We start from the raw sequence: 17,346 nt of genomic DNA on the forward strand, positions 1-17,346 counted from the left end.
CTGAAAAATTTGCTTGGGAATGCAAAGCTATTCCAAAGATAAACATTGCATTTCCTGCATGCAAAGAACAGTATTTTAAAATTAAACAAATCATAACCCCAAAGAAATTTATAAATCTTACCACCTTCCTCAGATTTCATGTTTAATAGTTCATCTATCAGTCGATTAGAGGAGGGGGAAGAAAACAAAACAGTGAGTTAGTTTCATCTTGTAATGAGTTTGAATCAAATTATTACAATCGAGTTGTTTTCTTTAATCTAGATTACCTGAGCATGCATTGTGTGTAGAGCTTTTGTCTAAGGCAGATAAAACACCTTTTTCTTCTTCAGCTGTAAATATATAATGTACAATCGGTTATCACCAGTTCAGAATTGTGTGCATGTTCACATACTCTTACAGTGTGAGGTAAACACACAGCTTCAGGCGGAAATGGCATCCACAAACGCACTCATGCAGAAGCAGGAATCCTCAGATTATGTTTTAATCAAGCTGGTGGCTCTCAGCTTTGTCTTTGCTTTGTTTGATTAAATATATATATATATATATATGGCACTTATGTAACAGTTCTCCTTCCATGGACAAATGTGTGACATAAGTAACTGACTATTACTCAGCGGTGCTAATGAACTTTAGCCATATAGGACTGGGTAAAATAAAAGGGCAGATTGCTGAGTGAAAGAAGCCAATCTGTAAATGCTACATACTACATGACTCCAACTACATGGCATTCTGGAAAAGGCAAAAAACTCTGGAGACAGTAAAAAGATCAGTGGTTGCCAGTTTGGGGGGTGTGCGCGGAGGCCGAGATGACTAGGTAAAGCCACAGGAGGATTCTTACTTAGAACAGTAAAACTATTCTGTATGATACGTGTCATTATACATTTGTGAAAACCCACAGACTGTATGTACAACACCAACAGCGAACCTAATATAAACTATGAAATTTAGGTGATAAGATGTCAACATTGAAACCAATGTTGACAGTTATAACAAACGTACCACTCTGGTGTGGATGTTGATAATGGGGGAGGCTATGAGTGTGTGGAGGCAGAGGTTATATGTGAAATCTCTTTACCTTCTGCCTAATTTTTCTGGAAATCAAAAACTGCTCTAAACAATAAATGTGTGTGTTTGTGTGTGTTTCTGTGTATGTGTAAACACACACATACAATTAAACAGCCTTAAAACTTGTTTTCTTCATATACGTAAACTTTCTACAAATCACAGAATAAAAGATGACACTTTATTTTAATGGATTCCATCCTGTGTATATATAAAATAAGATGGTCAACATTTATAGTCTCAAAATATTATGCGAATACTGCAAGCAAGTGAACATACTACACAAAGAAAATTTGACACCCCTGTATCAACACATATTGCATGAATATATGATTTATACAGATATGAAACTTGAATACAAATACAATAGAGTTTGCATTTTCCTAAGGAACTAAATTTTTTCTATTGGGTTATTTCGATTCTCAAAATATGATTTATTCTGTCGGTACCTAAGGGATACTGAGGCTGGAAGGTGTGGATCAGTATAGTCAGAGAACTCTTCTGTGGCCAACAAGTTCAGGCTGGCCTGCCTCTCTGCCTTCTGCTACTTGCTCCTTCCCCCTAGGACACTGTTCCTCTGGCCTTCTCCTGGTCCTCCCCTCACTCATCACCTTTGCGCACGCAGTTTCTTTTGTTTTACCAGGTCTTGCAACAGCATTTGACTTAGCTAGCCCTCTGACCCCTCAAACAGGTGAGGTCTCCCTATCACATGTGTCCACAGCCCTTGTAGCTCTTGCCGAAGTTGGAGTTGCCCAATACTTGTGTAATTCTTAGGTTACCACCTGTTTCCCCTTTTGACCGTAAGCCTAGTCCTGGAATGGTCTGAATATGTTTAGTGGGCCACTGTATGCTGAGAGCCCACCCCTGTACCCACCACAGAAATAACACTCAATAAACTTCTGTTAAACAAATAAACAAGTACGTGAGTGAAGGTATACATGCATGCACAGGTGATGTGAAGCCAAATTTGAGAGGCAAAAAAGTGAGAGTTTTTGTTTTTGTTTTTTTTCTGTTGAAAGACAGATGTGGATAAAGCAAATGAAGCAGTACGTGGGAGAAGAATAAAGGTGAGGCAAATGGTTGGAAAAGTAGGAGGAAAGACAAAAGATAGAGAGTGGAGGAAAAAGATGGAACAAAGGGCAAGTTCTAGGGTCTAGTCCGCCTCCTTCTAACTCCCGGAAAGGGTGTCTGCTGCAGCAAAGGATGGAACAAGGCAGAGGCAAATACATCCCATAGGAGGGCCAGATTGAATGGAGGGTTGGAGTGATTTTAGTTCTCTTCAAGTCTCTTCTGCAAAACTTTTCCCTGAATCTCTGAAGATTTCCAGTCCCAGTGAATAGCTCAGCATTACAGCATGTTAGTTCTACCCCAATTTACCATTCTCTCCAGTCCTTTATGAGAAGAAGAACCAATGAAAGAATGGGCAGTAATGACGGGAGACAGGGGTAGCTGACAGGCTCCTCATAGCTCACGGCATCATCTGTAAACACTCTAACCCCTTTTCTGACCACGCGGGTTGGTACACCCAAGGGACCTGGTGTCACTCATTATAGGACAGGCCCAGGAATCACCTGGAAGAGCGGTGTCCCCATCTGTTCCCAGCAATAACCAAAACCCACCCCACAACACAATGAAAACAAAACGCACCCACTATAATCATGTAATCTTATTAAAATTACCTTCTACAGCCTGAACAGCAGTTAGACCTAGTAATGGTAATAGCAGAAATGTTATCATCTGTTGTAAAAGAAATAGCTCTCTGCCAAGTCTCAGTCAAGGATGCTCCACTGACAGGCTACTGCCGAAGTGACTAACGGTGCTATTTTCTGGCTCAAAATATACAACCTCTCTCAATAACACTGCAGGGTTGACATCGTGGATCTACAAAAATTTAAAGCTGACGCTATAGGAAGCAAATTAACATAGAATTTTCTTTGCTCTTTCTGAATAAAATTAGAAAAGAAGAAAGGCCTGTGGGGAGTTTGCCAAAAAAGATAATGAGTTGGCTGTTGAGCAGTAGTATTTCAGAAGCGATTCTAAATAAAAATGAAAACTTACTCTTAAAACTGGAGGATTCCTTGTGCTGATTTTCTTCCTCCAATAAAATTAACCTTAAAATTAAAAAAAAAGTTTAGTAATCTATTTCTGAAAATGTTATATTTATGATACAATATCAATAACTGCACTTACACACACACACATGGTGAATGTACAGTCACTTACAGACTATACATTTTTATGAAGAAGAAACAAATTTGCTGGCTTTCTCCTGTACCAAGGCTGGTTAGCAGCATCTTAACATGTGAATTTAATTTCATCGTAAGGCACATATTGTGTAAATATCTAGACGGGCAGTTAGATATAACTAAGATAGTTAGATATAACTGAGATACTTACAGTTATCACTTTAAAAAACATAGTTAAAAAATTAATGGACAAGCAGGTGTTTATTCTGATTCCTGGTATTGTAGGAGAGACTACCTCAGGAGGCTAGTTATACTACATACAGGATCAGTCTCAAATCCAGACAACTGTCACCTACTCAGCTCTTACCACACATGGGTGAGATCACGGCAGAGACACATTACTACCCTGAGACCGCAGCTGGTGTCTCTGAACCTCCCTCTTGCATGATGGTTCACCTGCTCCTTCTGAATAAAATTCCTGCTAAAGTTTCATTGTCTTTTTATACAGTTACTGGGTTACGCTTTTTGAGTTTTTAAAAATAAAGTACTAAAATAAAGGAGAAATCCAAAATTAAAACTATTGGCCAATCTTGGGTGGTTCTCTTCTGAGTAAAGGCTAATCCTTTATTTTGATTCCAGTAACATATAAGATGAAAAGAAGGTGCCAGGAGTCACCTTACACTCTGCCTTCTCCTACACCAGGGCATGGGCCCCTTTCACCTGTCTGAGCCTCACTTCCATCCTTCACACAACGGGGCAGTGCCTACGCTGATTATGTGGAGGGTTACCATGAGCATGCACTGCGGTAACATAAAGCACCTGGCATGGTACACAGTAGCTACTCACTAAATGGTAGTAGCTAGCATTACCATCACTAGGAATGGGTTAAACTGGTTCCCCTGATATCGTCAATTGTACTACACTGATATCACATCCTACAGTCTTCCTATAGTGAAAACTTGTCTTCCTTCTGCACTAAAGAAATTTTCTAGCATTTGCTTTCAACAAAAAAGGGCTAATATTGGCAGCAATATTTCTGTTTGTGTATAGACACACACATATACCTATATATATACATATACATATATATATGTATATGTGTGCATCTGTGTATTTGAAACTTTATTTAGAAACACAGCAAAAACATAAGGCTGTTTTGTCATAAGATTGTCATCTAAATTTTTGTGTGTGTGGAAAAGCGAAAGCAAATCATAAGGTGATCTATTTTGGTTTCCTAGGTTAGCCCATTGAAGATTAATGCCGTTCCTGTAGGTTACGACATCTCAATAGAAAAAGACATAGATTCATATTTAAACTTTTGCCTTGCTATATGAGATTAGGAACCATGCACCATATCTGTTGAAAGTTTCTCTCAGTATTTCAAATGACTGGAGGCGCCTTCTTTGTAAAGAGGCGAGAAGTGAAGATGGAGCAGTCACTTCCTGTACTCAGAGCTGCTCTCTGCTTCACAGAGAACAGAAGGTCTGAAGATTAGAAAACAAAATGTCAAAACCCAACACTTTCGCATGATAACACCTAAGTACCATATGAATTATGAGGCAATTTCATAGGTTATTTCCTTTTCTGAGAGAAAAGCAGGGGGATTTCCTATCTAGGACAGGATCTTGTAAGTGATGGTAACAAAAGGACCGGATAGGGTCCAGAAAGCTGGGGCTGAGGCCACAAGACAGGGAGCCGGGCAGCCCTGTGACCACTGCCCTTTCCTGCCCCACTAAACTCCTCACAAGTATGTCTCTACTAAGTACCCCAGAAATGGGCCTCTTGTTGGAGTAAGTGAGTTTCAGTCTAGCAAGACTATGCATTAGGGGGAGGGATTGGTCTCATTTTAATACACCCACTCTGAGAAGTGAGGGAATAGAGCAATTACCCTGTATCTGAGGCCCCAGCAGACTTGGCCAAGGAGGACTGTGCCACCCTTGCCTACAAGAAGAAAGATTTTGCCAAGAGAACTAGCCTGTGACTTACTGGCTCGGCTCCTGTGCTGCGGCCTCTGCACTCTCCTGCTGGGTGATCTTCCTTTCCTCCTTTTCAACCAGCTTTTTCATAGGGTCTTGTAAGCTCTGGATCACGAGCCATAGACAGTAAAAAGTTAAAAAAAAGAAAAGAAAGAAAGAAAAGAAAGAAAGAAAGAAAGAAAGAAAGAAAGAAAGAAAGAAAGAAAGAAAGAAAGAAAGAAAAGAATAAAAGGAAACGAAAGATCATCAATAAAAAATTCAACTGCCACTGGTCGCAAAAACCAAATCTTAAATTAGAGATTTGGGGAGGTTACCTTGAACCAATCAAGTGGACAGAAATGAAATTTTATATGTTCTCAGACCCATCCAAGAAATACTAGCCTATAAAGTAGAGCTGTTTTGCCACTAGATTTATGTTTTCCCTTTTGTGATAAGTTATTCAAAAGAAGGCCTTTTGGCTATTGCTAACTTTATTTTTCATCTTTAACGTGCAGCTAAGATAAACATTCTGTTCTGCTTACAGCCCACACACTGACAGAGTAGAAGCTTTTTCTCCTCCAAAGATGAGATAATTTCATTTTATTTTTAATTTTGTTTGCTACTTTGCAATCTAAAAACAGCTTTAAAAACAAGAGAAAACAAAACCCTTTTTTACAAAAACAAAACCAGTAGCTTAACACATTCTGACGAGTTAACTCCCACGAGTGGACAGAGCAGGTACATCTAAATCTTTGTAGATTAAAAATGGGGGAGAGCCTTTTTATGGTACATAATTTTTTTGAAGTTGCTGTTTTCAAGGTTTATTAAATATTTAAGAAAAGACTTTTTAAAAAGCGAGTGCCTAGAAACTGTACATCAGTGACAAAACCTGAAAAAGTAAAAACATTTCTATAACAACTGAATAATGAGTTATACAAAAAGATCTCTATTTCTGGCCCTAATTAAAATACGAACCTAAAATACGAAAGAAACATCTCGAGATGCTCATCCTGCTTATACCCTCAGAACTATTGAGGTCCATCCTTTTGGCCTTCACATCTCTTTTCCCGCCTTCCTTCTTCCTGTCTTTCTGGTATGATAACACATACACAAGAAGGCAATTAAGTGTCATATGCCAACTCTGACTGAGTAGTGATGACTAACTAGAGGGCTGGATGAAGCAGTTTGGAGGCTGAGTCTCGGCAAAGAGCTATAATTGATTCTGGTGTCTGCCACGGATACCAGAGGGACACTGGTGTCACCCCTCCTAACTGCCAGCTCTGCTTTGCTCCCTGCACAGAATAATTTTCCTAAAACGTTCAAGCTATCACGTTACCCTTTTTCTCAAGAATCTATGGTAGTTCCTACTTTCTTTCCTCTCTGCCCAGTTTTAAAGATCTTTTAAAATATGATCCTACCTTAATCTCCCAGATCACGTCCCGCTAACCCCCAAGCGTGAGCTTTCCTTTCAGTTAGGCCTGTCTCCTCATGGTCTCTATGTGCTACTTGTTCCTTTCCTATCTGTCTTCATTCTGCTTCTTTACCAAAAAAGCTTTCTCTACCTATCTGGCCACCCTCAAAAGTCCTATTGGTCTTTGCAAAGCCCGGATCAATTACCAGGATTTTCCATAAAGCTTCATGCAATAAGCATGCCACATTCAAGAAAGTCCTTCCATCTTGAAACTACATTTACAGTTTTATTAATATTTGATTAAATCTATTCTGTATTCAAAATATTTTTTAAATTAGTAAAATAATAGAACCACATATAGAATGCTTGGAAATTTTTTTTAAAAAATTACTCATAATTTCATTTCTCCCAAAATAATGTTATTATTTTCATATATATCCTTTTTTCATACACATATACTTACATACTGAGAATCCCTGTTGTGTATGTGTGTATAGAAATATATGTATATATTTTATATAATAGTAGCTGTCCACTTAACTAATATAATTTGTGCAGGTAGTTCATAATCAATAACACTCCCTACTAGAGTGGAGAATGTACAAAAGATTTTATATATCTTAAACATTTAATACTGAATTAAAACATATAAACATACATTTATTCGCCATTATACTAGTGTAGGGCCAAGGTTTTCTCATTGAAAATATGTCCCCCGATTGGAGACCTGAAGCGTTTTCTTGAATAAAGCACACTCCTCAGGCATCGCCATCATTTTTAATGACCCCCTATTTCTGGACATTTAGATTAGTCTACTCAGTCAACAAACAGTTTTTTTGTGCCTAGCAGGTGCTGTTCTGGTTGCTGGGGATACATTGGTGAATAAGAGAGACAACATTATCAGCCAGAGATGGGTCTAGGCAGAGAATTAAAATAGGGGGATAGAAAGTGATCGGGTCATAACTCCAGTTAACAGGACTATCTCCTCTCTTGGAAGTGACATTTCAACTGAGAGTTAAATGAAATGGAGGAGCCAGCCATGTGCAGCTCAGGGACAGAGGGGGCCGCCGAGGGCACAGGCCTAAAGGTGGGAATCGCTTGGCTTGTTCGAGGAACAAAGAGAATGCCACTGGGGCTGGAGTATAGTGGGCAAGAGGACAAGACTTATGAGACCGGGATAAAGAGGTCGGCAGGGGTCGCACAGGGAGAACATTCCTTTGCCCACATTCATCAATATTTAACATTTTGCCTCATTAGTTTCATCATATTCTTTTGCTCTTTTTGCCTCTCTAATGCATGCTAAGTAAATGGAATTCACGATCCTTGGCTGGAAGGGAAAATGCTATAAAGAACATCACTGGAACAAATGAGGCAATTGGAATATGGACTGTAGTCTAGATGTTCTTTTTTATTTATTTTTTTAATTATATACTGCAAAGCATCTAGTGAAAGCTGGGCACATGTGTATGTGCGTGTGCATGTGTATTTTGGAAATGTGCAACCTTAAGGAGGAGTTCGACAGATGTCAAGGACTTACTCTTTTCAATAGATCTGCCAATCACAGCGTTTTATTCACACACACACACACACACACACACACACACACACACACACACACTTAGAGAAGTTTTACTCTCTGGTTAAAGTGAAGCCAGGAGTATTTTCAGTTGAGGTTCTATAGCTCCAAGACTCACTTTTTGATTCTGTGACACTTGCCTAGGCCTCCTGGCTTGCTCAATTATCTTCTCATTGCATTTCCTTTTTATCAATCAGCACCAGGCAGGGCCAGGACATGCCTGCTCCCAGGCGGCCTGTCTAGCTGCCACTGCGCCTGCCTAAGCCCCCGAGATGCCCTTGACAGCTCCATGGTTATCATCCCTTCTGTCTCCAGCCTGACCTCCCCTCATAACCACACTTGAACAGCTCTCAGACAATCCCTTTGTAATGTAAACCACTCCTTCCTTCTTTTCAACCCCTTCCCCTGTTGGGCCATTAGCAGGGACTCAATTGTTGGCTCCCTGTCACCACAATCACAGTTAAGTCATTATTGTGCTTCCCCAACAGAATGGCTGCAGTTTCAATTGCTACTTTAATTTATTAATAATTCCTGTGACAATCGTTCCTCTCTTCCTACTGTTACCATTGTCCCTTTAATAATTTGGCTAGAGCCGCTCAAAAGAGATGCTAAATACGTACTCGTTGGTTGATAAATTAATGTACACAAGGTTAAATTGCAAAAGTTAGAGCTCTTTAGCTAGGAAATTCAAAGGGTCAGGAGACTAATATAAAAAGGTTTATAAAACCACAAGGAAAAATAATATTGAGCACATGAACTTGTTTATTAAATAGAATTTTGAACCAAGGGAAATTGTGTGTGTGTATGCACACACACGTATATCCGCTTTACTGAGATATAATTCATAGACCCAGAATTCTCCTATTTAAAGCACACCATTCCCCCCACCCCCCAAAAAAAGGGTATAACATTCATCGGATTTTTGTATAGTCACAGAGATGTGCAATCATCACCACAATCAAATTTAGAACATTTTCCAAGAGGCATCTCTTAAAGTAAGAATGAGTTTTAGATCAAACTAAGCTATGTACTCCTCTATGTATCAGGAAAACCCCCCACAACAACACATATGGAACTCGTTTCTTACAAAGATGATATACATTGAAGAGATAAAGAGGCTTAGGGGAACTCTGAAACATCATGGAGGACAAATCATGTTCCCTTTCTTCCCTAAAAATCAGTTCCTAGATGTGACTGTCCGATATAGGATATTCGATATGGTGGACCACTGCTCTCTCTAAGGCTTGGTTAAAAGGTGCAACTGGGGCCTGGAGTAGAGGCAAATTCTTAGATTAAAGTCCACCACTCAGCTGAAAACACTTAACCCTATAGTATCGTGTAAGTCAGAGGTGACAGCATTTTCTATGTGACATGAACACCTGCCCCAGCAAAATGAATCTAAGAGGCTTGGCTGACGGTACAGATGAGGCAGCCATCAGAGGGAACTATTCTGAATCACTGGCTGATGAAATCACATTCAAATCCATGTCCAGAAACAAAATGTCAAAGCATTCTGTTTCTAAACCCAAAACTCACTAGGTCTTTCATTAAAATTGCTTGTGAAAATGGCAATGCAGCATCCTATAAAACTGAAAAGTTCTCTGTGGAGGAAAAAACGTTTTTTAGACCAAGTAACCTTTCTCTGTTAAGGCTGCACTGACATGCTAATAGTTTCCATCAATCCTTAAATGGTTTCAGGAAACACACAAGGTATACGATCAGCATGACAGAGGAAACTCGCAGTCTGAGCTTGCAAAAGTGTCTTAGGAGACAGGTTAATGTAGTAATGGGAGTTACTACTTCCTATATTAGGAAAATAAAAAGCAAGAGTAACATTCATCTGAATGAATGCAAAACTACCCAGCAAAACAAATTCTACAGACAAAAAGCCAAGAGCCATCCCTAAAATGACCTACTTTTGATAACTGGATAACATTTTTCTCTAATCTTTATGATATTTAATTTTCTTATGCTACTTTCTATTAATTATACTGTATGTATATGAAGGAGCCAAATATTGTCTATAAAAGGAAATGAAAGTGCTCAACATAGTGAGGCATGGTTAAAAGATGCTGGATTCGGTTGGGTGTGTGTATGTTTGTGTTTATATAATTGGTAGCACATGAGGAATAAAAAGCAGAGGACATGATGATGTGTATAAACCACACAATTCATGGATTTGAGCACGTGCAGTTATAAATTCATAAAGAACACTATTAATCCAGGACCAGAGGTACTTCAATTGTGCTATAGAACAAAACAGTTAAAGAGTAAAGCTGGAGCAAAACAAACACAATGATAAATAAGATATATAATCATCTTCTGTAAAATAAGATGGAAAATCGGTACTGGGAAGGCATCACAGTGTCCCGGAAAGAGACGGACTTTGGAGATAAATCACATACTGCTGTGACATGAAAATGATCTTCATTCCTTACAGGGGCCTCTGTTTATCCATCTGAACAGTGGAGCTAATGACAAGTGTATCTTTCTGGGGACACTGTGAGGATTAACTGAGACGATGCTTCTGCAAAGTATCCGGCTCACGGTAAACACTCAAAATGTGCTTTCACATCAACAGCTTTTAAGATCTAAAAGGAATTAGAGTCCTATAGGCTCCTCCTGTGTTAGGCACTGAATGTTTTACACATCTCACAAAACCCAGAAAAACACTGTGTTCCTGATTTCCTGACATGGAAATGAAGACAGAGGAGTAACGTGGCTTGCATAAGGCCATTCAACCACGAACAGAAGCAACATTAGGAGCCAGGTCTTTTAAAATTCTAGGACTAGTTGAGAAATAGTATCGAATAGCCAAGCCAAAGACGTTTACTGAACTCCCTTTCACGTGACATGCCAGGAGATGGAGAGGACTTTGTTCCAAATTCTGAAGGAAGAATCATAGGTTCCCAGGTATCTGAGGGACTGACATAAAAGACAGTTTTCACCTACAAGCAAACACTTCAAAGCGTTATTTTTAATTGAAAGTTTACAGTACAGCTGTACTTTTTAAAGGCGGCACCTCTGCTTTCTCCTGCTCTCCTGCACGGCCTGAAGTGCCACCTGGAAGAACTGCCATGTGGCAGAGTGGAAAAAGCGTGAGCATACCTGTTCCCAGACCTACCACATACTGAGTATGTGGCCTTAGGCAGATTACTAGACCTTTCTGAGCTTCGGTTTCCTCATTGAAACATGGAAACAAGAACAAGTATTCCCACCTTCCCAAGATTATTTCGAGGATTAACCAAAATCTATGCACTTTACTTTCTACATGTCAATGTTGAACCTAACAGTATTATTAATGAGGCAATACCCAACAACCTTGGTACCTTAGAGTCACACATAACACGGGCGTCTCTCCTAGGCACACCTCACCTTAGCAGAGTGCCTGGCTAAAAAGTAACTACCTACAGAATAATAATTTTTCCTTTCCCCTCAGATGAAGAGTTAGGGAATGGGAAGAGGTGAGAGATGGAGAATTCACTGTTGTAAGGAGAGCTTGAGCTACCAGCTGCCCAGAAGAACAAATACCAGTCATCACAAGGGATGAATGAACTGATAACCAGCCACACTCTCGCTTGTCCACCTAAGATTTCAGTAGTGGTTGTGGTTAGTCCCTCCCAACCCCCTCCCACCCCCATCCCTACCACCATCCACTTCCAGTGACCTGGATGCATCCCAACTTGCTGTTTGCAGGAATCTGGCCTGGAGCAGCTTGGGAAAAAAAAAAATCATTCTGCTAAATGCTGTGTAAAGTAATGACACAGAGAAAACTTGAAAGTCTGAAAGGATATTCTGGATGCTCGCCATGAGTAATTGCCATGTTGGGACTGGCAACTAAAATAGCATTGCAGAGATATTTACCCAATTTTCATAAAAACTATTATGGCTTTATTTTCAAAGCAAGTAACTACAGAGCCATGTGGCTTGTCGGTAAATGTTCAAGTGATTAACTGAGAAATGTGGAGGTGGGTGGAAGAAGGCTGTTAGGCATATGAATTTGAGAAAAACAAAATTGAGAAAAACAAAATTGAGAAAAAGATGTTTTTTGAATTGTGAGAGCTAAAAGCATTTTGGTCTCTAGAACGATGTTCCATATAGCAGTGCTGTCTTAGACCCCAGGAGAGAAAGGAGGGAACATTGGCACATCTGTTTCAATGGTTATTTTTGAACATGCTCAGAGTTAGGTTTTCAAATTCAGGTTTCCTTAGAGTTAGAAACCTGGCACAGGCTGAGAGCCAGTTGCAAAGCCAAACTGCATTTTTAGAGTAAGCCTTGTTGTAGGGGCGGGAAGCTCTCCTTGCTCGTAGGCCTGCCCACCCTCTCATGTCCCTGTGGGAATTACATGAGTCCACACTGGCATGCAGGGGTAAAGGATGGGGCTGGGAATAGAGCTGGCAGAGCATCTGTGGGAGTCAGGAAGGGAGTGGGTTAGGTCACCTGGGTGAGGTCTGAGGCACCTCCTTCCTATCCCACTGCTATTCATAGCCTTGCCTGTGAAACTCACTGCAAAACTAATCATCCAGAGTGAAAAATGGTGTTTAAGAAAGTAATAACCTAAGCTGGGCTACGAAACCTTGTCTACGTCAATAAATGCTTCTGTACTGATACTGTCAATGTCTACCTCCTGGATACATCAGAGAACCTGTGACAAGTCCATCCCCATCTCTCCCACCACGGCACTACTGGTGCCACCACCATGGCTGTTACCCTTACTGCCGCCACCAGCTCTCAACCGCCATTGCCACCACCAGCACCACACACCTGGAGAATGGCAGACTTGGACTTGAGGCTAGGTCTGACTGGCTCCCAAGTTTGTGATCTGACATACTATGCTTTATCCCATATCCAGAGTCAGAAACCTGCCTTTCCTTCCAAAAACACTGGAATGAGCACGTCACAGGATTACACTTTGCTTGCAGCCATTTTCATTAAATATAGCCATTCTGATCTCTTTAAAAACACAAATGCAGAAGGACATGCCTTCTCTCCAAGTTCTGAACGAGTGTGTCCACTTCTTCAAAGGACCCAACACTCACTTCTCTATATAGACATCTAACTCAACCACATGCCAGCATGCCAGATAGGGACGAAAAAGACATTGATACAAATAGAATTTTAGATTTTCCAGGGGAAAGCCACTTGACTCCTAAGGGCTTTTTCTTTTTTTCCTTTCCTCATGTCTGTTCCATGGGGAAATATATAAGTAAATGACATCCTGGAAAGATGAAGCAAACATGACCACATCTGAGGGTTGGTAATTTAAGATGGGTACTGCTTTTCTACAGTCAGCATTTCATTTAGTATTTCAAAAAATGCTTTATACTCTCAGTCTAAATTACTTTCTCGAAAAAAGTGACAGTGCTTTTAAGATAGGCTAGTAACATTCCATTCCTATCCCCATGACTTGATAATTTCTACCATGTGAAAGACATTTCCAGATGATTTAGAAATGGTATAAAATTAACACAAACAAAATACATATGCTTAGTAGCATCTTAATGAATCAATATTTATTGTTTGAAAATATGAGATTACGACATTGCTTCTTTTATTGGAAACCACTTAAAAGATAGTCTTTCTACTTTAAATTGAGCTGTTACAATTCTTAGATTAAAAAATTGTGTAATTAAATTTCGATGTTAAATTTCCGAAAACTTAAGATCCTACAAAAATCTATCTACTATAAATTAAAATGATGGTCTATGTCACTAAAAGTAGAATAATATCGGGCGTGAATAAAAAAGCTATTGTCACATAAAATGTGGCCACAAAATATTCACAAAATTTAAAAATAATGACTTGTATATTTTTCAAGTTGTAAAAGGTGGAGACAATTCACTTTTATAACAAAATTATTTTGAAAAAGAACTATACATATTTTCCAGAGAAAGGTTCATTAAAAATAAAACTTGAACTTCTGAGGCATGAGTTATATCCCTGTAATTTTGTAGCAAAAGACTCGTTCCTCCAAACAGGATGCACCAATTGTTTAACACATTAATTATCATCCTTCATCAAGCATAAAACTAACAGTCAGGAAATACAGCTGCAGTGGCACAATTACCAACACACTTAGAATACACCCTGCAGCAAAGAAAACAAATGGGTTGCTTTTCATTAACAGAGCTTGGCAAACCTCTCCAAAGAAAATGTTTTCTTTCCAGCTAGAGTCCCAAAAGGCATTTAAGGGGCTATTTGCTTAGGTAAATCCAGAGAACAAATAAATCGTAAAAGTATCTATTTAAATTTCAAAATATCAATTATCAATATACAGTGCCATTCAGAAGATTATATGTATTAAAAGATGACTTGATCAAATCAAAATCTTTCAAATATAAGGCAAGTATATAAAAAAATATATTAGTGCAAGAGGGTTGGTAAGTCAGGTAATATGCTCATACTTGATGCTGATACATAGGTGTTAATGGTTTTCATTTTCATGTTTCATGACATATAATATGATAATCAATGTGCCTCTCTACCTATGAGATAGATGATGGGCTGTGTAACAGGATTCTGTTATATAGGTTTGAGTCCATATAAAGAAAATAAATAGCTACTAGCTTGAGATTCTAATATAACATGTCATAATCGAAAGTGTAGATGAATAACATTCAAGAGAGGTAATAAAAGCATAGTTTATTTGGTTGATTTCTGGACACAACATTCTTGATATTACTATAATCGTATTACATCTTAACAGATGTATTACTCCTACTGAGTCTGTATTACATCAAATCATAAACTGTTACTTAAATCATATTCTAAGGAGAGCTCTGGGGGTGTAAAAGGCAAAGAAGAGTCATCTGCCCCAAATATTTGTAATTTTGTCCTAAACCATTGCCATCAAACCTATACTAAATTCTCTGCCCAGAAGTTCTCTAACATAATCAGCTTGATCCTCTCTGCAGGATAAATTAAATACCATGGCAAAAATTAAGGAGCCATATTTTCCTCAGCACAGGAGGCCACGGGTACGCATAAGGATTCTTCCATTTTTGTGGCAAACTTCAATTTCCTATTGTACTTTATATGCAATTAACTCAAACCTGAGCTTCTTTTAAATTTTACTTGGTGTAGGCATCATTTCATCTCCCACCTGGCTGATTTGTGCTATGTAAAGTTGCCTTTCAAAAGACAACCTTTGATGTTGTATTTATAATAAAATAAGATCTGATGCATATTATGTCCTAAAACTCTCAGCAGGGAAGGAATGCAGCCCTGACCAAGGACAGTAACATGGCTGAGGTGACGAGGAAGGCTGCGGGTTCACTGTGTGTGCAACAGTTGGCTGGACAAAGGAGGACACATAAGAAATGAAAGGTCCCTCCCTTGACATAGTCCAGTTAACGGACCAAAAAAGGGCACATTCTGAATCCATTCATGCAGCATGTCAGCAAGCAAGTGACCGGCTGACAGCGGGATTATGAAAAACAGACCTCATGGCCAGGTGTCCTGTCTGTAATCAGGTCAGCGGCAACACAAGGTGAGTGGACTATCTTGAGGTTTAAGACTTTTATTTAAAGGGCCGGGGTCTTAAAGGATTTCTGCCTTAGTATTTTTGTAGATGCAGTGACATTACAAATATCTCAAAGTCAAAGAGGTGTTTAATTGCAAAAAAAAAAGAAAGAAAAAAGCTTTTTATGTTTTTTTTTTTTTTTAAGTAAGGTGATGAGACACAAATTGCCTAAAGAATTAGAAGGAAGGTCATTTCCAGGTGAACTTTAGTTCTTTCCTGGTTTTTTCCTTTCAAAGACATGACCTAGAAATCCAGCGTTCTCTCTCACCATTCTTGAAATCCTTTTGGAACCCAAATCACTTCTTTAGCTTGACATGCGCTCACTCTCAGCAACCATCAGAGAATAAAATGATTTCACTTTCAGTTGCAACACTGAGGATCAGACATTTTGCTTGATTCCCTTTTGAACTGAGAAATCATTGAGTTTAATGTTTTTTAAATTAGAGAATATTACTGTTACGGAAAAATCCAATTCTATATTGGATGATATAGAATAAAATGTTATTTGTCAGAAATAAATAAGGGAGGGAAAATACCTTCTCAGGTGAGCCTATTTGAATTTAATAATTAAAAAGTAACAAAGCATACAATCTTCTCTTTAGCAATGTCAAACAAGTATTTTAAAGCAGCAGGCCTCATCATTAGGCTGGAGTTCACCGCAATTCATCTTTCAGTAACATATACCCCAAGGTTCAACCTTTGTACTTATATCGTTGTGGCTTACTGTTGTATTGAATATTGATTGATGCAGTAAAACAAGACCCTACTGCAGGCACAGTTCTCTGACATTTGGAGTCTGGTAGAATAATGATGCTTGCTGCCAAGGACACTATGATATAAACAAAACTTTACCATTCGTAAGGTTTTCTAATGGCCTCTCTAGTTCATACCTTTAACATAGTGAATTCATATGGTTGATAACCTTTGAAGCTCTCATGGATGGCTGCCATAGTGTGAGACGTTTTCTCCCAGAAATGAAGCAAAGTGGTCTATAAAGAGAGACAGTAATGCTATTAATGTTTTGAATGCCCAGTTCTAGTCATGGGCCCTAGGGAAGTGTGCCCATCTGTGGCTTTTATGATTCCAGCACATCTATGCAGGCTTGCTTCCCATTATGCACCTATTTCAGCCAAACCAAAGTCAGCCCTGTTTCCCTAAACACTGCCTCCCATGGCTTATGCACTCCACCACCTGGGACATTTTTCTTGTTCCAGATCCAGCCTCTAAAACCCAGGGCTAATCATTAACAATATACTTTCATGATCTCTTAACTGATTCAGTTTCTCCCTCTTCAACCTTCAATGAATTTTGTAGAATTTACTTCACTTAGCACACCCTATTCTCTCCTTGGGGTATAAAAAATATAGTCAGACTTTACCGTCTCTGACTTTCTTCCTAAACTTTAAGTTCTTTGAGCACAGGGACTCTGTTCTTATTCATTTTGATATTCCTTACAACACTAGAGTCTGGCCTCCCACACTCGGTTGGTGCTCAGTGACTTGCTGATAGATACAAGTGCTAACCAGAGGTTGGCAGGAGACAAAAACAGGTTCACTGGAGACAAAATCAAGTTCATTAAATCGTGACAACCTGATGAGTAAGTGACTGTGCCATGAGAAGTACAGGTGACAATG

At 39.1% G+C, this 17,346-nt stretch overlaps 1 protein-coding gene across 9 annotated transcripts in view; it reads right to left on the minus strand.

The window, feature by feature from the left end:
- The window catches only part of ICA1 (islet cell autoantigen 1), a 130,723-nt gene that overhangs the window by 22,445 nt on the left and 90,932 nt on the right, over positions 1-17,346 (minus strand). For 8 of the 9 annotated variants that reach the window (XM_016133666.2, XM_016133670.2, XM_016133668.2 and 5 more), the window contains exons 8-12: positions 16,603-16,701; positions 5,235-5,329; positions 3,121-3,173; positions 267-329; positions 122-154 (exon numbers count right to left, since the gene is read on the minus strand). In XM_016133666.2, coding sequence (XP_015989152.2) covers positions 122-154; positions 267-329; positions 3,121-3,173; positions 5,235-5,329; positions 16,603-16,701 — 343 coding nt within the window. The remainder of the gene's footprint in view (positions 1-121; positions 155-266; positions 330-3,120; positions 3,174-5,234; positions 5,330-16,602; positions 16,702-17,346) is intronic. The other variant, XM_016133673.2, reaches the window with a different exon arrangement.

This window comes from Rousettus aegyptiacus, unplaced genomic scaffold (genome assembly GCF_014176215.1).
Source record: "Rousettus aegyptiacus isolate mRouAeg1 unplaced genomic scaffold, mRouAeg1.p scaffold_m13_p_13, whole genome shotgun sequence".
Classification (NCBI taxonomy): Eukaryota; Metazoa; Chordata; class Mammalia; order Chiroptera; family Pteropodidae; genus Rousettus; species Rousettus aegyptiacus.